Below are 25,110 nucleotides of genomic sequence, written 5' to 3' on the forward strand. Positions count from 1 at the left end.
ATAAAGATTCATGGATAAAGATAAGATTCCTGGATCATTCATAAAACTTCATGGATTCAGATCACTGAAATACATAAAGTAACATACTTGTATACCAAATAACAAAAAGTCTAAGCCAGTCATGAACTCAGTAGGTTAATTAAAAAAAACACAATTCTACCTAAACTTATTTATGGATTTCGGGTTTATTCATATAAGGATCCAACTCATTCACTCAATAGGTTCAACTAATATATTTTCAGTTACAATTTTATTCACTTTAATTTTAATGAAGATCTCGTCGCACTCTGGAGGCAACTTTGTATTCAGATATCAATTTGCCTCTCTTTATTAGCTAATATTTTTTAAAAGCTTGCTTTTAGAAAGTTCTTTGTAATCAAAATTAATTTCATCCATGCAATTTCGTAACTCATTATCAGCACTTATAATAAAATCATTTGCTATGTTTGTGGATTTGTTAGCTTATCATTTGAATCTTGTGTATTAATGTTTGCTTTCCTTAACTCTTCTGACATACAGGAATTTAAATAGTTTGCACCATTACAGGAATCTACCACATTACTGCTTACTTTCATAAACTCTTCTGACATACAGGGAATTTAGTTTCTACCATTACAGAAATTTGGATTTCATTAATAATCATACATTTGTTCCATCAAAAATTACATTATTATTACTGATAAAATCCATGTCACAGATCACTTCATACAAGCGAGGATACAATAATGAAGTTATCACACATTATGTTTAAATTCAAATAGATTCATTTTTATTATTTATACTTCCTAATTTAAACTACACTATCAGTAATCCATTTTACTACCATATCAAAATTTTCTGCAGTTTTTATCAAATCTCATTTATACCGGTTCTTTTTACTAATGATGTTGAAGTAACAATAATAAATAAAAATCCTTAACTATTTTATAGATGCATTTATTACCGGTAAATATATTTAATTAGCCCTAATGGTATTTAATTAACACTAACAGCACTTAATTCGAGTTTCAAGAAGATGAAGGGTGCTCACTTTGACTCTTAATTTAAATTCTGATTATTAGATAAATTTTGATTTCATCTAATATTCTACTTACTCCGATTTTAATTGGGTGTTTTATATCTGGTGGCATTATTTACCTATACTTGAACAAAATTGTTGAAACACAGAATATCTGTGAATAATTTTAGCAGTGTTTATTAGAATTACATAACAAATAAATTATGAATGACCTAGGTTTAGTTAAAAGTTATAAGCAACTATTTAATTAACCTGTAAGCTAGATATATAGTTTGTTTAAAATCATCATGTTCAGCTATGATACCTATCAGTAGTAAAGAATCCCAAATCACATCACAGACTATGGATAATTTACTATTAACAAAACTTTTGAGCTGTTTGCTACAAATTTTGGAACTGTACAAATTTCCTAATTTGTACAGCTTCCTCAAGAACTGCTTGGGCTTTTGTTTTTCCAGAAATTTGTGTGCTCTAGTAAATTTGTTCAATTGCAGAGTGTAAATCACTCAAAAGGTTTGTTAATAGTATATTATCCCTAGTGTGTGGTGTGATTTGGGATTCGTCTTTACTAACAGGTATTATAGCTAAACATCATGATTTTAAACAAACTATATCTAGTCAAAGCATGCTGCCGCAGTGGCTAGCGCATCACGCTGCAGTGCCACAGGTCCGGGGTTCGATCCCCGAGCTGGACAAAGTTGGCTCAGCCTTTCATTCCTTACGTGAGTCGCTACAATGAGTACCAAGTTCGCTTGGGCACTAAACACCGGTGTTTCTGCGACCAAGCTGACTACTTGTTCAGAACATATGCTCATGCACCCCGGGGCCCACGGTCAAAAAAGCAGATTTCGGGTAGTGCTGGCTTTGGCCCATTTGGGCTGTTGCAAGCTTAGTTTAGATATATTTAGCTATGGGCTAATTAATTAGTTGCTTAGACTTGTACCTAAATGTAGGTCATTCAATTGAATAACTTATTTGTTATGTAATTATAATAAACACTGCTAAAATTTGCACAGATATTCGCTGTTTCAACAATCATGTTTGTTAAACACTAATGCTTCTTCCAAAATTCTCAACCAAGTCACCACAAGTTTTTCTACTTCTCCCTAACTTGCCAAAGGTGCAATTCATTCAATAGCGAGTATTAAAAAATGTATCTGTGCTACCTGAATCTGTTAGGAAATAATGAAATAAGCACTATAATTGTATTCAAAGTAAATTTATTTAAAAATCCATAGCAGAGCTCTGAATTGCCTTTATTTCTATTCTACCTGGAATAGGACGAGTTGTTTTTTCCTTGTTATGTAATGACCTCCGACAAACAAATTAATTGCAAATGATTTTTTTACAAAGATTAAAAAAATACTTTCAGGTGAGCAAGAGGAAAACCATCAAATTTTTTAATGCTTTTAACCCATTAACCGCCAAAACTACAAGGAATGTTTCTTTTCTCATGAAAATAATAACAAATATTAAATTAAGCATTTATAACATCACTTTACTTGTACTTAATTTAATATTAAAATATACATTGTATTTCTTTTACAAAATAATAATATTCTCGCGTTTGAAATCTAAGAGACTTTATATTTCCAGTAGTAAGAAGTGGTGATATTTAGTAAGTTTAGATAGGGTCTCACCTCATATAATTTATCAGTATTGTCAATTTGACTATTGTGAAATGCAAATTCTATTTCATATTCCTGTACTGCAAACGTGATATCAATTCTCGTACAACAGGAACAGAAATGTCCTTATCAAAAGACCAATACATTTTTTCTTGAGGTAAAGAATGATATCCTGTAAGCAATAATATTCCAATAAATCTTCTCATATAGGCTTCAGATGCAATAAATTCTGGGCAATTTTTTTTTTCTGAGCGTATATATTTGTCTGTTCAACGAGAAGAAAGTAAATGTCTAAACCGAAAAGAAAATCGAAAATCTGTGCACTAGTTTTACCTTGTGTTTTGTCTTTTATAATTTCTCTTCTACCTCCTTCATGTTCTTCCTGAGACATAACTAACAGTTCCTTTTTTATCCACTTCAAGATTTCAGTCTTCTGCTTTTTAAACTTTTTAGTATGACTATAACTGCTTTTAGAATGCTGAAACTTACTTCTTACGTGAATTTCAACTTCCTCAGCAGTATCATTTGGTAAAATATCATTATCATTATTTCAAACATTGCCATTCCTTTCGTCACTAGCCTCTGCAATTTCTGGGGGAACAACAAAAATATTAGTTTCATTCTGGTCATTATTAACATTATCATAATCTGTTTCTTCATCAAAAAATCTTTGAAGGGCTTCTTCTAATGTAAGACACCGAAGGGCTTCTTCTAATGTAAGACACCGTGCTGTAGGCATTTTTAAACAACCAGAACATTGAAAGGAATGAGTGAAAAAGGAGATTGACTACCCGTTCCTGCTGACGTTGTGTCAACGCAACACCTGTTTTCTCTTTCTTCCCAACACAAATATAAACATGACTAATGTAATGTTCTGATAAATGGTGACCTTGACTACAAATAGATCACTCATAAAGACCGGCGATTTCAGCAAAAATACCCGGTCGAAAATTTTGCTTAAAGCATGAGATTAATTATTACAAACAAAATGATTGTTGAAGGCAAATATTTTTTAACAGAAATAATCTTCATAATATTCCCTACACAAAATCATCTGCTGGTATAAAATATCTTAGGTAGTTATATTTATATAGGCATTTATTCAATACAACACCAGCATCTAATGGGTTAAATAAATGAAGATCTGGCACTATATCACTGACATAGGATATATGGCTTCTTGAGAAAACTATATCAGCCACTTTCTAATACCCCAGTTGCAGAAGGAGAAGCACTTTTTTCATTCAGATTTTACCTCTGAACAAACACTTGGATACTGCCTACAATAACTCTGTTGAGCCCCAAAGAATTTGGGAAGGAGGGACCCCGCTGTAAAAATAGGTGAAGAGCATGAGTTAGTAACAAAAGCAAAGAATTTCTTTATAGAGCCTTATGAATGTCGCTAAACACCAAAAAACTACTTATAGTATATCAAGTCCACCGAAAAGAATTAATCAGTATGAACATCAGAATTTCTCAAAATCTTTCTGGCTTCACAACGTGTATGTACAATAAAATGCATGAGAGCCCTCCTCTTGAATAATGATCTAATATAATAACACTAAGAATACGTTTCCAGAATTTGACTAGTTTATTAAATACAATAACTTAGTTTAGTATAATAAGTAGTTTATAATGTATGTTTCATAATATATTAGTTTTTGTCTTACTGCTTTGTTGCCCTCTGAATATTGCCCCCCCCAATGATAAAATTATAATCCTGCACATACTGGTATTTCAGAAATAATAAACTGATACATTGTATTTCTATATCATTCCTCTTAAAGAAACACCAACAACCTTCATTACAAAAAATCCATTGTTTGAATTATTATTATTACCCACTATTTCTATGTGATCACCATCAGCGATAGTTATCCAAGATAACATTTTCAGGGAAGACTAGAACACGATCTAGAACTTGGGTGATCATTATCATCTCCTTTATTTAACTGATGTCGAATTGATGCCATTTTTATCACTTAAATAGAATACCAGTTTCTAAATCTTTCTCACAGTGCAAAAGCATTTCAATAAATATTAGCAAATTTTGAATTACATTGTGTTCAGCTCCAGTTAACAGAAAATTAATCATAATGCTTAACTTTGCATATAAATGTAAAAATTATAAGTACAGTTTAACTAATTCAAAAATTTAGCAAATATTTGGTGTTGAATTTCAGTGATAATGCTCACAGCATGTGCAAAAACAAAGGACTATATTCTACATACTTTTTGATAAATAAATAGATGCATTCAAATCTCAACTTTCATTATAATCTCAGTGTCACTCATATTTTGATATTTTACTCCTTATCCACAGCTTCTGTTTAATGATAATATGAATGCCAATTTTTCTCTAAAAAAATCTACTAACAGAAACATCAGGAAAGGGGGTGAAATATTTCAGAGAAAGAAAAATCCAAGGGAAAAATAAGATATTGCTTTTGGTGTAAAAGTAAGATATTGCTTTAATATTAAGACTTTTCGGTGTTATTATTCAAGTGAATGTAATTAAATTGCAATTGAAAGAAACTTCAATTAAGTCATAGTTTTTCAAAATAGGATTGCATGACTATATTTTATACTTACTCTACTGGATTTACTATCTTTTACTAACTGTAAAGAACTCTAACCAACTTATAGCAAATATTTCAAGAGTTATTTAGTCATGCAATCTTTTTCTAACACCCTAAATATAGGACTTAATAAATGCAAACAGGGGTTTAAATTAACCAAAACATAAAGCAATTGCATTTTTCACTCAAGAAAATTCAGCAAAATCCATGAAGAAGCTTAGTTTAGGTTAAAAGTACTAACACTATTTATTCTACATAGATTCACTCAAACTGATCCCATATGGATTCCACAGAATTAATAAATATTTGAAGGTATAAGAATTAAAAAACTGACACAATCATTGAATTGTACTGAAGTAACAAATATTTATTTGCAGTTTGGCTTGAATATTATACAATTAATGATACTGCAACTTTTATTTAAAGAAAATATTTAGTGCAATCTTCTTTTCATAATCATTACATGAAATGATAATGAAGAATTATGACAGCTTAGCAGCAAAGAAACACTTTGATGTCTCTGCAATGGAAATAAAAGTCGGAATGACTAGGCCACTAGTGACATTGTTAACGGATGGCTATAAGTCCAGATTCAAGTAGTTTTTGTATTTTTGCAGCTATATCAGGATTCTTCAGATGTCTGAAAAAGAAAATATTTTAAAATTTCTGGTTTCTTAAATAGCAGAAAAGAAAAAGAAACATCGGTAATATTTTCTGCATAAAATAACCTTATTAATAATTACACCCATGCTCATTTGAACTTGAATTTTGTTATTTCCAAAGAATTAGAAAAAGGCACATTTTTAGAGGGAAAATGTGAAAAATTAACACATAACTACCCTATAATTTAACATCAAATTATTTTTAAATTATTGTTATTGAAAAATAAGGTTTACATACTGCAGTTCGCAAAAGTTAACCCCTTTGCACCGACTGTCACGTCTACGTGCCAGCAACGAACACACTCACTTCCCGGCCAACACGCAGGCGTACCAGAGCGTTTTCCCGTTCAGCCCCGACTGTCACGTATTTGTGCCAGTGTCCTGGAATATTTTAAAAACTATAATTTCTGCCAAAAGATGATACTGCATGTCCATATGATTTCAGATACACGTACATTAGACCTTCTACTCGAAATGAGAGAAGCATGACTCACATACATGTGTTTTTGATTATATAAACAAAAGGGGAAATAAATGTTTCCGAATGACATGATTTATGATGTCTCTTTAAATTTGCACGTGGTAGTTGTTTACTGTAAGTAGAGAAATTTTATTTTCGGTAAAGCGTTGGATATTTTGGTTTGCAGTTCAGTTTTTAGTAAATAATTAGATCTTGTTAGATGTGAATTATTTCTGTTTTTACCGTTGCAATGTTGAAGCGTCGAAAATGTTTAACAGAGCATGAAATAGCAGAAATGATGCAAGATATTTCAGATATTGATTCTGAAATTCTGATATTCTGATATTGATTCTGAAAGATTAACTGAAAGACATTTTCCAAAACTTTGTTCAGAAGGGACTGATAAGAAAATGAGACGATGATGCTTCGTTTGTTCACATTCCCGGAAAAATCCTCCAAAACGGCAAATGAGTTATTACAAGTGCAAGGAATGTAACGTAGGACTGTGTGTAGATCCCTGTTTTCAAATTTTTCATACGAAAAGAGAATTTTAAATAATATATTTAGTTTTCAGATGTATAATGTTAAAGTCATAGAATGGTGAGTAATGAAAATAAAATGTGTAAAATATGCATTTAAACAAGAAATAAGGTAATTAAAGTATCTATAAAGCATAAGCCGTTTAAATACTCTATAGAGCATTATTAAACAATGTGTTGATACTTCCCAAATTTCATGGATTTAGGCTTAATAGCAAAAAAGCTCCCGGCCCTGGACAAACGCTCGCGTAGGACACTGCCGGCCTCCGCAATAAGCGCGCGTTTGCGCTACCCGGCGCGAAGGGGTTAATCTACTAGTATTGCTTATTTGGCAATCTACTAATTTAATCATATCACACTCAACTTTACAATATAATAATGCATGTGATATTCCTACATTAAAAAATAAATTTTTTTAATATACATAGGCAGGCTGGCAGATAGATAGAGATATTTGGTATTTTATCATTGTTGTCTGGAGAGAGGTACCTTTTATTTATAAAAGGGATTATCATCTGGTGACTGCAAACATTTTGTTGATAATTTTTTATCATTTTTAAAAATATAACTGGAAGGAACACTCAACATGAGTCATTCAGGGTTCAGTAATGTTGCCATTATGTGTTAGTTCCACTGACAATTTTTTTTCAAGCTATTACAGTCAAAAGTCGTTAATCGGGATTCGTCGGAACTTTGGCGATTCCGGATTATCGATCATCAGTTTAAATCTGGTAAGATGGCATGCAGAAATTATAAAATTAAAAATATGAAACCGTAATTTATGAAATAAAGAACAATTATGATCTAAAGGATATCAAAATTTACAAAAAAAAAAAAAAAAAAAAAAAAAAAAAAAAAAAAAAAGCTTAATATTTATTTGTTTACTTTATTAAACATTTCTTTCAATGTAATGTTCGTTTTTTATGTAATAATACATTCTCTTTAATTCTATAAACAGACATAATTTCTTGTTCAGTTACAAAGTTCCACTGTTCAAGTCCTATAATTGCTGTGTCGAGAATACCGACTAATTTGTCAATCAAAATATTTTTGTTTTAAATAACCTGTGCACTTTCTTCACTATTGGAAGCGAATTATAATGACGAGGAATTTGATTTAAATCATATCAAAGACGGAGTACATCGAGATGAAATACTACATTTAGTAAGGAATTGTAAGCCAAATAAAATAAAAACATCTGCCCTGAAAATAAGGATAGTGCTGACAGATAACTTCAAGTTCATTGCGCGCCGCGATGTCCTCTCCCTCCCCCGCAGAGCAGCGTGAAATTGATAACAGATTTTGGAATGGTTAGAGAAACAAAAACAAAGGATATGCCTTTATCCATTTTTTGCAGCAATTACACTTTTTGTTTGATGGATATCGAAACATACTTTCACTTTGTAGATCCTTTACATATTAGTAAATATATATCGGAAATTCTATTTGACATAATGGAAAGTTCAAGCTTACTTTTATAAAATTGCTCTAACAGTCTGCAAAAAATAATAAGCCGAATCCAATTCGAAGATTAAGGAACAACGCAATCTGCAACATTAACTGAATTAGATAACTTTAGCTTAGCTTATACTGTCCGTTATACATTAAACGCGCATTCGTAAACGTATTTTGCGCACGCGCACATCGCAGCCGTAAATGCCTGCGCAGCGCCAACGCGACGCATGCGCAAAAAGTTTGTAGCTTTGAGGTCCGGATTATAGATCATTCCGGATCATAGGTGTCCAAATTAACGACTTTTGACTGTATATCCATGTACTTGAGGAAGGAGCATCATTTCCCTAAATCAGTTTAACAGTTCAATTTTTTTTCTGACAATTATAAAAATTATATAAATTACAGGGATTAAATAAACCTGCTCAATAAAACAGGTAATTGGTTATAAAAGACAGTCTTATTTCTGATAAACTACAATTTTAAAAAAAATTATTGAACAGTTTAGCAAAAAGTATGATTAATGAACTTAAATAATTTTCACTAAATATATACAGGTAGAAGCAAAAATTCCCTGATAGTGTGAGGAAAAGTTAGTTTATTTTTCAGTGTGATCTTCTTGCATCTTGACACATCTTTACATCATTTAATCAGGGTTCGTATGCATTTCTCCACATGGAAATTAAATACTTTTAAGGACCTATCAGCAAATGGGAGCTGAATAAGTTCAATTAAAAATATTATCTATGCCTGAACTTCACTTTTGTAATACCATCGTAAAAATATAACAGATCTTAGTAGGATGCATTATTATTAAACATAATTACAAAACAAACTTGAGAATAAAATCGCCTTTAAAATATTTATCAAGCAGCGTTAAATATTTTACACTTGTAATAGCTGAACATATTTGAAAGAAGATTAGTGATATTTTATTTACAGTTTACTTTTTGATTAGCAGTTAGCTTTTTGATGATTTTTTTTTCTCATGTCTCATTCTGTCATGTTCTACTCAGTTCACAGATTTAGTAAATAGTATAGGTTAAAATAAGAAGTAAAATTATAACCAGCATGATTCATAACAGAAGTGATTGTTGTCACCACTTCTGCTTGCCTAGAGAGAGACCTCGTTGATCTAAGCAAACCTGAATTAAGGTTAAAATAAGCCAGTCGTGCTACAGAGCCACATATGGCTCTTTGGCTCCTTAAGTGCGGCTCTGGTACAAATATCCACGGAAGGCGCAATAATATTTTCATTAAAAAAAAAAAAAAAAAAAAAAAAAAAACTTGGTAAGAAATGTGATCTTAGTTCACAACACAAGTGGTCTGCTTTGAATGACCTGGAGAACGAAGACATGATCATTTTCAACGCTTGGAATAGTATTTCTGACTCTTATGATCAGCTGAAAAAGCTCACGTTTGCTGTTCTTTCCCTTTTCGGTTCTACATACATATGCGAACAATCTTTTTCAAGCATGAACATTATCAAGAGTAAACTGAGAAGTCATCTTATTGATGAGAACTTGGAATCATGCCTAAAATTAAAAACAACATACAAACCTGACTTACTCAAACTTTCCAAGGAGATGCAAGCACATTGTTCGTATTAATAAATATTTATTAAGTATTAAATTTAGTTTTATTTAGTGTAATAAAAGTTTACTAAACAAGCAGATTTGGCTCCCAATTTTTTTAAATTGTTGTAATGTTCATATTTGGCTCTTTGGCTAATAAGTTTGCCGACTACTGCAATAAGCCATTAAGTACCAGAAGTTGTTTGTAATAAGTCTCAATATATGCAAAGAATATTTTACATTAATTTTTATATTTTTGTACTGTATGTTGTGACCGCTGTAAATATTAATGAAGGGCAATAACTCACTTTAATATGCAGAGATAACTTCTAACCCTTTGAAGGGCGCGATATTATTTTTATAATTTTTCAACTAAAAAACTATAGAAATTGAATATTATGATCCTAGAGACGAATAATATACAAATTTTAAAAAATTTACTCTTGGCCCATTGATCTGTGGGTGGTGGTCGCACTGGGAATTAATTTGTATTTTGAAAAAGAAGGAAAGGAAATTTAAATATTTATGAATTGGCATCATGATTCCAAAGGAAGACCATGCTTTATATATATAAAATGCAGACAAATATGTTAGCAGCTATTTTAAAAATAGTAATAAAAGAAAATTAAAACTTACTCTTGAAGCGCTCTAGGATCATTCTGCATTTGTTCTAAAATTAGGCGCATAGCAGGATCTCCTAATATTTTCTGAACTTCAGGATCAGACATAGCTTGTTTACGCACTTCTTCGGGATTACTACTATTTGCAGTTATACATTTCCTATAACCATCAAGAGCTTCCTACAATATATATATATTTTTTAATGAAGATTATCAATAAAACTTTAATGGCAATTTTTAAGATTATATTTAATTTCATTACATATAAAATAATACTAACTTGATTATTAGGGTCAAGCTCTAAAGCTTTTTGAAATGCAGCTGAAGCTTTAGCATGCTCTTTCAAAGCCATTAAAGCCATTCCTTTCCTAATATGACCTCGAACTGTTTAAAAAATAAAAGTATTATTTAAAAATTTTTTAAAACACTTTATAAATGCACAAATTAAAAGAAAAGTTTTTACAATATTCACAGCATGATGAAAATTTGAAGTTATGGAATTAAGTTAAAAATTTTAAAAGCACAGCATTTCAGTCCTTTATATATGCACTGAAACAAAACCATGAATCTTTAATAAACGGAAGAAAATCTGCACATGAAAAATATCTAAAAGCAAAATTAAATCAAATGATTCTTTTTGAGTTATGTCATATAATGCATTACAAAATCCCCCTAATCACAAATATTTGTAATATGGAAAATCTGCTAACAGCATGGTAAATTGGTAAATAAATTATACTAATTCAAAGATACCTCTTGTCCAATCAAACTAATTGTAAACCAAAACTCGGAACGAACTTTTCCGATTCCCACACTTTTTTCTCTGAAGTACTTTAACACTCTTCCCTTTTTTGCACAAGTTTCATACTCAGTCTGACAAGGCGCTTTTCATCCATGCTGCTGCCACTTACTTGCTTAAGATGACATACTTTGAAATGGAACTTAATGTGATCAAATATAATTAGGAAACATCTTATCTGCAAAAGAATGGTTTGATATACGTAAAAAAATAAAGATTGTGTGTACTTTTTTAGTACTTTTGGATTTATGATTTCAGCCAAGCCTTATATGTTCTTTGCTGTGAGCAACTGATACTTGACTGATATCGGTTTATTCTCTTCAGAAACTACTACTCAAACACTTTGGTGGTAGCCTTAATACACATTTGATGGCTTCTATCAGAGCAGGAAGTGATCAGCTAATGGGAATAATATAATAATCATTCGTGATGATATGCTGATTCAGAAATGCTGGTCACTTTCGGAGGCAGTCACCATAACACTGTACTTTTCTAACATATTAAGCAAATATCTGGCATTTGCAGATCCCACCGGCAGCCAAGATGTCACTGAATACTGGCAGTAAAGTTTGGGTTTGATCCCAGGCAAATGTATGGGCTGCATGGATATTTTCAAGGTTTTCTCCATGTGTAACATAGATATCGGCTTGTTCCTTTTAGAAAGTCCTCTGTGAAGGCATTTCTTGCTTCACGCAGATAGCCCTAAGCATGCTATGTCATTACCAAATAAATCAAACTTGTATTTGTATATGTGCTGATAATGTGAAATAAGGCTAAAATAATAGAAAAGATGGTACCATACGAAAAGCAAGGCCTACTTATTTTCCATTTCATTAAACTAAAACTCTTCAGATAATGAGACAGAATAACTTTTAATAGGAGTCAACAAGAAACAGAAAATTAAATAATTGTGCATTTTTAACATATGATTCAACATTATTTACATACTGCTAATTGTGCAATTAAATTATGAGCTGTTGTGAATAAAAACAATGTACTGCGACTTCAGTTAGCACACACACTACACCCCCCCTATGAGCTGTTGTGAATAAAAACAATGTACTGCGACTTCAGTTAGCACACACACTACACCCCCCTTTTCGCATTTCCCATGAAAATTTTCTCGATTCTGACGGTTTAAAATAGTAACTTTTGTTCTGCAATAAACAAAATAAACTTTTTTATGACAATGCCCAGTTATTGGGAGTTAACTGCATAATCTAGTTAACGACAAGTGAAAGTATTTTAAGATGACGTTTTACGATTTTAAGATGAAATTTAAGAAAAGATTTTTTTTATTTTTTTTATTTAAGGAAAGTATTTTTATTATCTACATATTTTAATATAAAAATTAGACATTAATTTTCATACAGTAGCTGACTGCTGAGCCAGATTTTGCTTCATTTTAAGTTTAACAGTTATATTATCGTTACTTTTCAAAACTAAACGAAATAAATTTGGAAATCTATTTTAAAAATACCACATCACGAAAAGATGCATTTATTCCAAGCAGAGAGACTTCAGCATGTAAAACCATTTTATTGTCCAGTGGAACTTGAAATATTTTGCAGAACTAGCTTCTAACATCTGAAGAAACCTCACCTTTCTCAGAAAGTTTTTATACTGCACTGTTGGTTTTAATACCTGTTCATCCCTTTTTTAAGCATTTATTACTGTAATTCACATGATATGAAACTGCCCCAGTTTCTCTTTATAGTCTACAGAAACATAAATTAATTACAGACAACAGAAATCACACTTTAGGGGTGAAAATGAAATATTAACACAAGCTATATAAAAATTTCAGAATCCTCAGAGAAATATGTTATAAATCGGGATGGCAGAAACGGTAAAAAAATTGGGATCGCCAAGCTTAAATCATGACAGTTAACACCTCTGCTGGAAGAAATTAAAAATAAAATTACCTAATGTAAAAAACATTAAATAATACACTAACATAGAATACAAAATATAGATATAAGTGAAAGAAATGTACCAAAATTTGGATCCAATTTTATACATGTTTCACAGTCTTTTAATGCCAAAGGAAATTCTGCTAATTTTTGATAACAAGCAGCCCTATTACTATACAAAATAGCATCATCAGGATTTCGTCTAATTGCTTCAGTGTAATGCTTCATTGCACCTGGATAATCACCTAAAAATAAAACAAGTAAATATAAATTTTCTTTATACATTAAAATCAGCACTCAATTTTTGATAGACGTATTATTCTCACTCTACTTTACCATTCAATAACTACAGGTCATACTGACTTTAAACACAGTTATTCTACTCCAAATACATGCATCAGCAATAAAAACAATCTAAATATTAATTCATAATGTAATTCTTTTATATATATTCAGAGTTCAGATGCTTTCACTTATGAGCAAGCAATATTTCCTTCCTTACAATACAGGGGATCTCAAATAATTTATGAAAAACTTTCAATGAACTTTTTAGAAAGAAAAAACATACATTATTAAAAAGCATTTATGAGACAATACCATAATACTGCAAAAGTAATAAAATATGAGTTTTTGTTGTCATCATTTTACAAATTAGGATATATTTATTCTTTTCTCTCTACCTACACAATCTTGTAACCTATTATTTTAAAGATGCAATTAAACTTTGTTTTAAATATAAAAAGAATACTTGGCAAGTACTTTATTAATATTAGCAAATACAGTTAAAGCAATCACATCCACAGAGATTTGTTTACTTTAATATAGATGACTTTCATCTCTCATAGCTGACAACCTTGAAATATGATAAATAGAGATGTTTTCATGCCATACAGTAAGGCAAACTCATAAGGACTCAAAATCTATACATTTTTCTTTATAATGCATAATTTATATAACTAAATTTGTTTAGTAAAGTTTTGATGCTAAATAACTTAGTGTTACAGATTTAAAATTTTGCTTTATATTCTGGAAATAATTTCACACAATCATAACTTCCATAATCATAACTCAATATTTTACATTCATAAATTGCATAATGCTTGAAATACAATGAAAATAAAATTAAACATATATCCGTGTAGATAAATAGTTCTTTTTATTATTATTATGTCCCTACACTCCTTAAATATTGTCAAGATTAAATAAGAAAGTTTAAAGTTTTAATTAAGAAAAAGTTAAGAATTTATACATCAAACATGTTTACTTCTTACATCAGTCTACATTTGCCATATTTATGTGACTGCTTTTAGAACAGCATTATGGTATTTCCTTTTCTTTCAATACATAGTGTTTAACAACTCTTCTTAAACTACATCTCACACAGAAAAGATAAATTCAGATAAAAACCAGAGAATGAAAAATTTGGAAATCCCAATTTTACCTGCAGCACTGGCAGTTTTAATTAAAATTTTGTCCACTCCATCTTTACTTTCACCTATAGAATTTTAATTTACAATATTATAAATACATATGCAGGATTTCCCGCTCTCCCGCCAACAAAAAGTAATAAACGCGTAAATTGTAGGCATCTGGCAAGTCAGTCAGTTTTGGCCCAGTTAACTGTTAAATTCAGAGCTTTGACTTTATGAATGCACATACTTGTATTGTACTGTTCAAACAAAATTAAATTAGCTGTTCAAATAAAATATCTTATTTTATGAATAACGATGTAAGCTCTATCTGCAGCAGTCCCACACATAAATGAATCACAATTAAGAAAATGCTGAAAATAGCCAAGAAGGTGAAAACTGACTTTAACATGAGTTAAGATGGCACTCTAAACATGTTTATTCCTTCACTTTATCATTTGGTACAAGGTATACATTAAAGAAGTAAGCGAACAAATTTTTAAAAATCATTAAAAAACCAAATGATAAAGTGAAGGAATAAACATGTTTAGAGTGCCATCTTAACTCATGTTAAAGTCAGTTTAAATTGGTTATTTTGTTGTTTGCATATCAATACGCTGGAGTCATTTTTATCTACAGGGAAGACATTGCACAAAAACATTTGCTTCGAGTGGAACATTATAGCATTAAGTGTTGTTACAAATTAGGTAAATCAGTTGCTGAAAGGTAATTCAAATAGTATATGGTAATGCATCATTATCTAGAACACAAGTCTATAAGTGGTACAACCACTTGAAACACAGATGTGAAAGTACTGAATGCGAACCAAAGACAAAGCACTCTTCAACTTCAAAGAATTAAAAGAAAATGTGGAGAAAATTCACTCTTTGGTAACAACTGATAGATTTGTAAAACCTCAGTAACTTTCAGACATGCTTGGTATAAGCAAAGAAAGCCGTTGGTTATTTTTTAACTGAAAATTTGAAAAATAGGAAACTTTGTACTCAATTTGTGCCTCAAATTTTGACAAAATAGCTAAAGAAGACAGAAAAGCTTGCTATGAAGATTTTTTGACTATTGCTAGTTAGAACAACAGTGTATCACAGCACAAGATCAAATCTGGTGTCTACAATTAGACCTGCTGTCGATCGATTAATCAGTATTTTTACAAAGAGATGCTTTCACAATTAAGAAACAGGATAAGGTGATTTAGAAAGGAATTTCTTGATTCTAGGAAATGCCTTCTTTTACATAATATTAAGCCCCATACAGCACTGTCTGTAAAATAGCATCTTGCTAAACTAATAGCGGTGATAAATCACTTGCCATATTCTCCTGACTTATCACCAGCTAATTTTTTATCCTTTTTCTGAAGCTTAAGATTGCCATGAAAGGACAAAAATTTGAAAATGTGTTGGTTTTTAAATCAAATATTTTGTGTATTTTGTGAATAGTTATTTCCAACACTTATATACGGTGTTTTAATAACCTGAAGAAATATTAGAAAAATTGTATAGACATCCTTTTCTTATAAGAAATTGTTCAATTACTTTATGAGCACACCTTGTATTTCAAAATCAGCATTATATCAAATAGAAGTGTAATTTTTCTTCATGGCCAAACAGAACAATTTCACTGACTACATATAATGAACTAATTTATAATGAATAGTAAACAAACAACTTTGTATGTTTACTTTAAAAGTCAATGCAGTAATTTAAGGCTTCAGGTTAAAATAAGAAAAAAATAACTTTTAAAAGAAAAAGATCACAATAACTTTCCACCTGGATCTTTTTTAGGATGGATATTTTTGTTAACAACGTACTCTTTAACATACGAAATATTTTCTTACTTGAGAGGACTAATCGGTCCTTAACCTAAATGATTTATTGGAAAAAGTACTAATTTATGCTCATTTTTATCTCTAGACTTTTCATGAATTTCTAAGGTTTTCTAAGCGACTAAGGGAGCATTCACGTGTTGGTCTAGCCATCACTATTATTATAGAACTACGGTATAAAAGGCAAAAGCTCTGTTTACACCTGTGGAACATAGTTTTAAGCCACAGCCAATCAAAGAAGGTAAAAGTTGCACATGCATAAATGTGCAGCTGACTCCATGAAATTGTTCACTGAATATCAGTTGGCGTTTGCTTTGCTGTGATTGTTCAGTTCTTATTCCAAGTTGGTATAAAACTATAACTCCTCCAAAAGGCCAATTTTTACATATACAAATTTTCTAGTACAACACTTATAACTCATTCAATCTCCCTAATTATTCTTTAGTAACATACTTGATTATATGTTCAACAGTTCATCCACATGTTTCTAATGAAATTAATTTCATGTTATAATTTCTTAGAACACCTAAACTTATAATTACCCTTTTGGAAACATTCTTTTCCAGCATTCTTCTCTTCTAATGCTTTTTCTGGGTCAATATATGCTTTCTTTTCCTCTTCTTTGATGATTTTTTCAACCTAAAGTTACAAATGTTAATATTTACATACCATATCAAACATCAGTCTTATGTACAACAGATTTCTAAATGGCCAAACAAAACTTAGTACTATTACATACAGAATAATAATTACTTTCTCAGCTAAGCATTAAAATTCTAATACAATTTTGAAAATCAACTTTTTTAAATAAATATAATAATAGTCATGTGAATGTTCTCTTATGGCTACACAGTAGTGCAATTGTCAGATTACCCCTATGAACTTAAATAATATATATATATATAAAAAGGAGGAGAGAGAGTTACCCTATTTAAAAACCACAGAATTTTAAAAACTGCAGTAACCTAAGCAACTATGGACGGGTGTCACACATATATGGGGTAAACTGTCTACATAGTTCCATAAAGCAGAACTCCTTTCCATTCCACAAACAAAAAAAGCAGAAAGCATTAAAAAATTATAACAGTTTACTGTAGCATATACTAGGTAAAATGTATTCCCTTATTAAGCCCAAAGGATGTTAGCACAGAAGGGCTATTACTTTCGTTTTGGCATTTTGCATCGAATCGCCATAAATGGCATATCACTTTTCAAACTGTTGCCACCAAATGTCTTAGCCCTGCATTATATTTAAAAAAATTAAATACCAAAGAACCAGCATAAATGTATGTATGCTTCTCTCATTGAGATAAAACAGTACCTACAGCAACCAAATTTTGAATAATGTAATCCTCCACCCGAATATGGGCACCAGGAAGCCCTAATTTGAAATTTGTTTTATTATCAATTTCATATTTTTGAAACTTTAACGAATTTTTATTAACAAACTCAACGACTTTATAGCGAGCAATGGCAACATGATATGGAAGGAGGGGGGAAATCTTACCTCCAGCACTAGAGACTGTATATTGGAAATTCCAAAGATATGGCCTTTTTAAATTATTTTGTGATATTGCTGTTGAATTAAACTTTAAGCGTGAAGAATATGATATTTAATACGTAAAGGTTGTAATATTTTGGTAGAAATGCAATTTTGGACAGAACGTCAAGAAGATGGTTTGAAAATATTGAAGCAGCTCATTTCGACTTTAATGATAAAATCTGGGTGGCCAGAAGCTATTTTTAAGACCAAGATACAGCAATATCCTTTTTTGACAATAACAGAGACTGCAGAAGAGTTTAACCATAAAAAAACCATTTGAGAACATATTTGTAAACTATAATTGGTTTATAAATATTATAGGTCCTCATGAATTAAGTGAGAAAGATTTGCTCAATTGAGTCATCATATGCCCACCTCTGATTGCTCAGAACAAAAATGAATCCTTCTTGGACCAGATGATAACAGATGATGAAAGGCGGATTAACTACAAAAATACCATTAAGAAAAAAATCTGATGTGTACACCACATGACTTCCTTGTACGGAATATTAAATTATACGCCTTTTTTCTTGCATTTCGTTTAAACTTATTGGATTGAATTAAATCTACTTCGCCGACAGCGCATAAACCACAATAGAATAAATGCATTCTTAAGAATTCACTCGATGTGTTTACCATCGCGACACTCTGGCACTAGGTTCACTTAACAGTATTATATTTGTTCATATTATAATGTCTATGTCTATGTCTTATCACTTAGTAAGACGCAATCGACCATTAACGGCCTTTACCAACCAATATATGATTCATATTACATAGAATGCACAAAATTTATATCATTTAAAGAATCATCTAACCGTTGCCACATGTTCTATTCAAATCTCTACATATAATAAAAGAAAGAGTCTGTGTGTGTGTGTCTTTCGTTCGCGCTGCGCGTAAGCTAATAGACCCAGGGCTATGAAATTTGGTACATAGGTGCATCTATACAAGAGCCAGTGCACCTCGAAGCGATTTTTTTTAAAATTAGAATTAGAATTTTTTTTATGTTATGTGACGAAAACGTGTCATTTCGAGACACAATAGGCTATAGGAAAGCGAGATTTTACTCTACACATTCCATTTTCACATCGTCATGAAACGTAGACACTTAGCTATTTTACGAACTGAAAATAAATTTCGTGTTTCAATTAATCGATTGAATACGAATTTATTTAACAAAGGGACTTAACACCTTTTCAATGGGATTTTTTTCTAAAAAAGTTTATTTTTAAAAATGTACAATTTATTTTTCTTTGATTTTTGGACACGTTAACTTTTCATCTTTGCGACTGCTTTTATAAAAAAAATTTTGGAAAAATAATAGAATTATGTATTTTTAAAATTTTTTTTAAATGAAACTTCCGAGTACACTTCTCACATCTTTAAAAATGTGATTTTGGCAACAATTTTCCTTTCTTATAGTTGTTGATAGATTTTTGATGAAATTGCATAATTTTGAATAGTTTCATTCTTTTAGAAACATGGGTTTGGCAACAATTTTTCGTCATATTTCTTATGTCACTGTTTTTAAGATATTGGCATATTTCATTGTCGTTTTATTATATACCTATATAATACATTTTTTTTTTTTTTTTGATAAAGTTGTTCTGCAGAGTAAAATTCTGCGCGGAATTTTATGTTTTTTGAGTTGCTTTCATGTTATTTTTTGCTTATTTCACTGTTTATAAGATATTGAAAAGTTTTGCGTGATTTTTTTTCTTCAACGGAAAGTTGTTTAATTTTTTAATTAGGATAATTAATATTTGTATTAAGAGATATAGCTTATTTCATTGTAATTTTTTCCCCTTGAAAATATAAGATAAAATACCATTAATTATACTTTGCTTTTCAGAATTTTTTGTTTTTTGCATTCCTTTATTTTATTTATTGCTCATTTCACTGTTTTTAAGATACTGAAAAATTTTGATTTTTTTAGGAACAAAGTTTTTAACCTCCTTTATACCATTTGAGTTCTTAAGATTTTGCAAAGGGAAGTTGGTTAATTTATTTATTAGGATAATGAATGTTTGTATTCAAGGATATTGCTTATTTCATTGTAATTTTGTTAAACATAATAACTTTTTTTATGAAATTGTTCTGCAGAGTAAAATTCTAAGCATTTTTTAAATTTAACGTTTGGTGTTCCCTTCAGCCATTTTCTGGTACATTTAAAAGACAGACGAATGCTGGCAGCAAAGCTGCTAGTACTATAATAAAGCTAGACCAATGTATAAAAGAAATTAAGCAAACAAAACAAAAAAAGAAACAGTTTTTCACAGACGATTGAGAATTTCTCATTCAATTAATTCAGTTCTCACTTCGCGACCAGGCAAAAATACATAAAAACTCAAAATATCTGTATTAAAAATTATGAAGTAAATCTTAAACACTTATTTCCTCGAAAAAATTCCAGAAAGGATTAAACATGATTTAATTCGCAACAGTATTTGTGTAAAGGTGTTATTTTTGTTGTTGCGAAGCTATGTTTCTCTAGATTGGCAACAAATCCACTACTCTGCTGTTTCAAAAGTAAACAATCAATGGTCGCCATAAAAAAAAAGGCTTAGCGGCACTTAAACAACTTTAAAATTGATAATTCTAAAAGTATTGCATACAGATTTACTAAAGGCATAAAAAACTTAACTGGAAGATAAGGACAACATAATTCAATCATTTTTAAAGCAAAAAATGTACAATTTACAAACATATAAGACTAAAGAAACTGAGATCACTGAGCTGGGTAACATAGTGGATATATATATAAATATATTTATATACGTTTGGCGAGGCCGATTGCAACCAAAATACGAGGTGCACATCTACATGTTCTAGTAGTCCTATATACAAAATTTCAATGTTCTGAGGCTACTCATTTTTGAGTTATGCGAGATACATACATACATTCGTACAGACACCACGAAAAATTCTCTTCAGAATTCATTTTAAAGCAGTTTTATAATTTTTTGGAGGAAGAGAGTCTTTTATTCTGTCCTTACGTACAGATATCACGCAAAAACATCGTTACATTCGAAAGCGGTCAAAATGGACATTTTCGTTGAAATATGCTGCCTGAAACTTTTCGCGATTACAATACTTCCTTTATACTTCGTACAAGGAAGTAAAAAGCATGCTGTGAGGTCAAGCAGCCTGCCACTTCCACTCTAAAATATATATAAATCATGATAATGCTAGAACACGTACTACTTTGGTGATTTACCGGAAAATCACAGAGGTAGGCTGGTAAATTCTGCCGCATCTGGCATTCTCTCTAGACCTAGCACCCTCTGATTATCACGTTTCTCTCCTTGCAAATATTTCTGAAGGATTAGGGGAATTCAAAATTGAAGCAGATGTCAGGCAAGCACTGTAAGTTTTCTGCATCTATGGACAAGAAGTTTTTCAGAATGGTATGTATAAATTACCATCATGTTGGCAAAAGGTCTTAAGTAGTGGCATAAATTATACAATATATGTTATTAAAGATGTAGAAAATGGTACTTACGTATTAACGCAACCAGGCCAAAATTCGCATAAATCGCCAAATTTGGCGACCCTACTTACGGCAACCTTATGTTAATTTAATAAAGCGAGGTGTGCGTAGTTCGTAGATTCGTTCGTTGCCTACATTGTGCCATTCGTAGATGTTTTTTTAAGTTAAAACATGTCGCTGTGTACATGGATTCTTGTCTATATTTCGAACTATAAGCCTAAAATGTCTCCAAAAACGTGATTTTCGCACATGCAAAAACTACGTTTTGAACACACGATTTAAGCTGAAAATCCGAAACAAAAACAAAAAATTTAGATAGCAAAAACGTAAAGTTTCTAACCAAAAATATTTGACAAGAATCCACGTACACAGCGACATGTTTTAACTTAAAAAAACATCTACGAATGGCACAATGTAGGCAACGAACGAATCTACGAACTACGCACACCTCGCTTTATTAAATTAACATAAGGTTGCCGTAAGTAGGGTAAACAAAATAATATAAACTGTATTAAAAATTATCTGTAATTAATAAATGTACATTTTCTTTCTATTCATACTTTTTTACTTAAACTTACAAATCGCGCCAATCTGGTTGCGATAATACGCAAGTACCTAGAAAATGTACCATTTTCTTTCACTTTTGATACAACAGCATTTTCCACTAGACCTCACGTAAAACCTCTTTAATTACTTTTATTGTTATTTGTTCCCTTTTTAATTGTACGAATTTCCTTCCTTGTCTTTTCTTTAGTTCCACAATATCGAGAAGAACATAAGCAAGTAGAGATATAGGATACATGCTGCACATGATTATAGAATTAACAAATTTTGCATAAATAACTTATTTATCAATTTTTTATTAAATTTATAAATAAAAATCTAATGTGTACACCACATGACTTCCTTGTATGGAATATTAAATTATACGCATTTTTTCTTGCATTTCATTTAAACTTATTGGATTGAATTAAATCTACTTCGCCGACAGTGCATAAACCACAATAGAATAACACATTCTTTAAAATTCATTCTAATATTTGTTTACCCTAGCGACACTCTGGCGCTAGATTCACTTAACAGTATTATATTTTATTCATATTATAACTCATAATGCACAAAATTTATATCATTTATAGAACAGAATTATCTAATCGCTGCCACATGTTCGATTCAAATACTATAATAAAGCTAGAATGATGTATAAAAGAAATTAAGCAAACAAAACAAAAAAGAAACAGTTTTTCACAGACGATTGAGTATTTATCATTCAATTAATTCAGTTCTCACTTCGCAATAAGGCAAAAATACATAAAAACTCAAAATATCTATATTAAAAATTTAAAGTAAGTCTTAAACACTTATTTCCTCGAAAAAATTTCAGAAAGGATTAAGCATGATTTAATTGGCAATAATAAATGAAGGCGTTATCTTTGTTGTTGCAAAGCTAAGTTTCTCTAGATTGGCAACAAATCCACTAGTCTGCTGTTTCAAATGTAAACAATCAATGGCCACCATAAAAAAAAAAGGCTTAGCGGCACTTAAACAACTTTAAAATTGATAATTCTAAAAGTATTGCATACAGATTTACTAAAGGCATAAAAAACTTAACCGGAAGATAAGGACAACATAATTCAATCATTTTTAAAGCAAAAAATGTACAATTTACAAACATATAAGACTAAAGAAACTGAGATCACTGAGCTGGGTAACATAGTGGATATATATATAAATATATTTATATACGTTTGGCGAGGCCGATTGCAACCAAAATACGAGGTGCACATCTACATGTTCTAGTAGTCCTATATACAAAATTTCAATGTTCTGAGGCTACTCATTTTTGAGTTATGCGAGATACATACATACATTCGTACAGACACCACGAAAAATTCTCTTCAGAATTCATTTTAAAGCAGTTTTATAATTTTTTGGAGGAAGAGAGTCTTTTATTCTGTTCTTACGTACAGATATCATGCAAAAACATCGTTAAATTGCATTCGATAGTGCTCAAAATGGATATTTTCGTTGAAATATGCTGCCTGAAACTTTTCGCGATTACAATACTTTCTTTTTACTTCGTACAAGAAGTAAAAATGAAACCAATATTTAGATAGACTAGAATTAGATTAGATACAATAGAATAGAATTAGATAGAAATAGATTTAGATACTTTACAAACTTATTACTAAGGAACATGAAAATATTTCTTTGCACAGATATACACTGGTCAGTTGGTGACTTTTTACACAGACATTGCTTCACTGCCAATATAATCAGCAGATACTATAATCAGCTTGTATCAAAGATATGTGGTTAAACAATACATCATAGATTTCTAGTGCCAGAATTTTCTCCTCCATGATTGAAGTGTTCTGACCTAATTATTTTATACAGAGTAGATTTAAAATAATCAGTATTACATACATAATCTAAATTTTTAATCTGAACTTGTCACATTCTGTGTACGTTAAGGCAATTTTTAGGTTAAATGCACTATTTACCAAATTTAGAAATGGAAGTTAATAGAGTGATAGGAGGGCAATGCTTACTTCAGATAATTTTGCAAGTGTATCAGGTGTTCTATGCTCTGTCAGAGATTTCTGGTAGTACGTCCTAGCCTTATAGTAATCCTTCAGCTTCATATATGCGGCAGCCATTCTTGAATATGCCCTGAAATTTTAAACACAAAATGTTAAATTACAGCACAGATTTAATTAAACAAAACAGAACCTTAACTATCAAAAGACAGATGTCAGACAATCAACACAACAAAAACATGTGTCTTATGCTCATTTAACATATGCTGACATAAAAATTACCATACAACAGCAGAAATGTTTCATTTAAATTTCAGCAAATTATAAATGGCAACCCATTAAAATAAAAGCATAATAATAAATGTTTTTTAAAAAATCAGCATTTTATTATTTTTTTTAGCTAATTAAAGTTTTGAAATAGTATCAGAATATTAAAGTTTTGAAATAATGTCAGGTAGCACAATTTTGTAAGTTTCAGTAAAGAACATAGAATATGCCAAATTGATGTCAGGCAAAAAATAAGCCATGTAACTTAAAAAATTCCTGAGTTATTAATTCAAAATGTATATACTACATAGATTAAAATATTTTACATTTTATAATCCTTTTAAAATAAAGTTTATTAAGTTAAAAAAAAGATAAAAGTTGTTGGAAAATTAAGAAACTGAAAGAAATTTTATGACCAAACTTTAGAATGACATTTCACCTATTTTAAAGTTAATGTAACAGAACTTTATTAAAGTTAACATAAACTTTATTAATTTATCATTAAAAGTAATAATCAAATGACAACAGACTGCACTATAACATATTTAAGAAGTAATTTTCCAGTCTATTTTAATAGAATATTATTTACATTATAAAAAATAAACTATAACACCAAATTCAAAATTATTATTTGGAGTCAAACAATCCCCAATTAAATACAAATCAACTCTAACATTCTGCAGAATAATAATAATAATAATCTGCTTTTGTTTCTTACATTTGTCATTACAGAATTAACAGTATCGCAAAATAGTTTTAAAACGAGCATATTTT

At 30.4% G+C, this 25,110-nt stretch overlaps 1 protein-coding gene across 1 annotated transcript in view; it reads right to left on the minus strand.

Annotated features, from left to right (window-relative positions):
* Window positions 1-5,566: 5,566 nt before the first annotated feature.
* Window positions 5,567-25,110, minus strand: part of Stip1 (Stress-induced phosphoprotein 1) — a 49,393-nt gene continuing 29,849 nt past the window's right edge. The window contains exons 8-13 of the mRNA XM_035356240.2: window positions 24,082-24,202; window positions 17,036-17,132; window positions 13,328-13,489; window positions 10,813-10,916; window positions 10,549-10,712; window positions 5,567-5,865 (exon numbers count right to left, since the gene is read on the minus strand). Of these exons, the coding sequence (XP_035212131.1) occupies window positions 5,793-5,865; window positions 10,549-10,712; window positions 10,813-10,916; window positions 13,328-13,489; window positions 17,036-17,132; window positions 24,082-24,202 (721 nt within the window). The 3' untranslated portion in view covers window positions 5,567-5,792. The remainder of the gene's footprint in view (window positions 5,866-10,548; window positions 10,713-10,812; window positions 10,917-13,327; window positions 13,490-17,035; window positions 17,133-24,081; window positions 24,203-25,110) is intronic.

Source organism: Stegodyphus dumicola, chromosome 9, assembly GCF_044657685.1.
Source record: "Stegodyphus dumicola isolate Sdum_Otavi_A_Nest chromosome 9, ASM4465768v1".
Classification (NCBI taxonomy): domain Eukaryota; kingdom Metazoa; phylum Arthropoda; class Arachnida; order Araneae; family Eresidae; genus Stegodyphus; species Stegodyphus dumicola.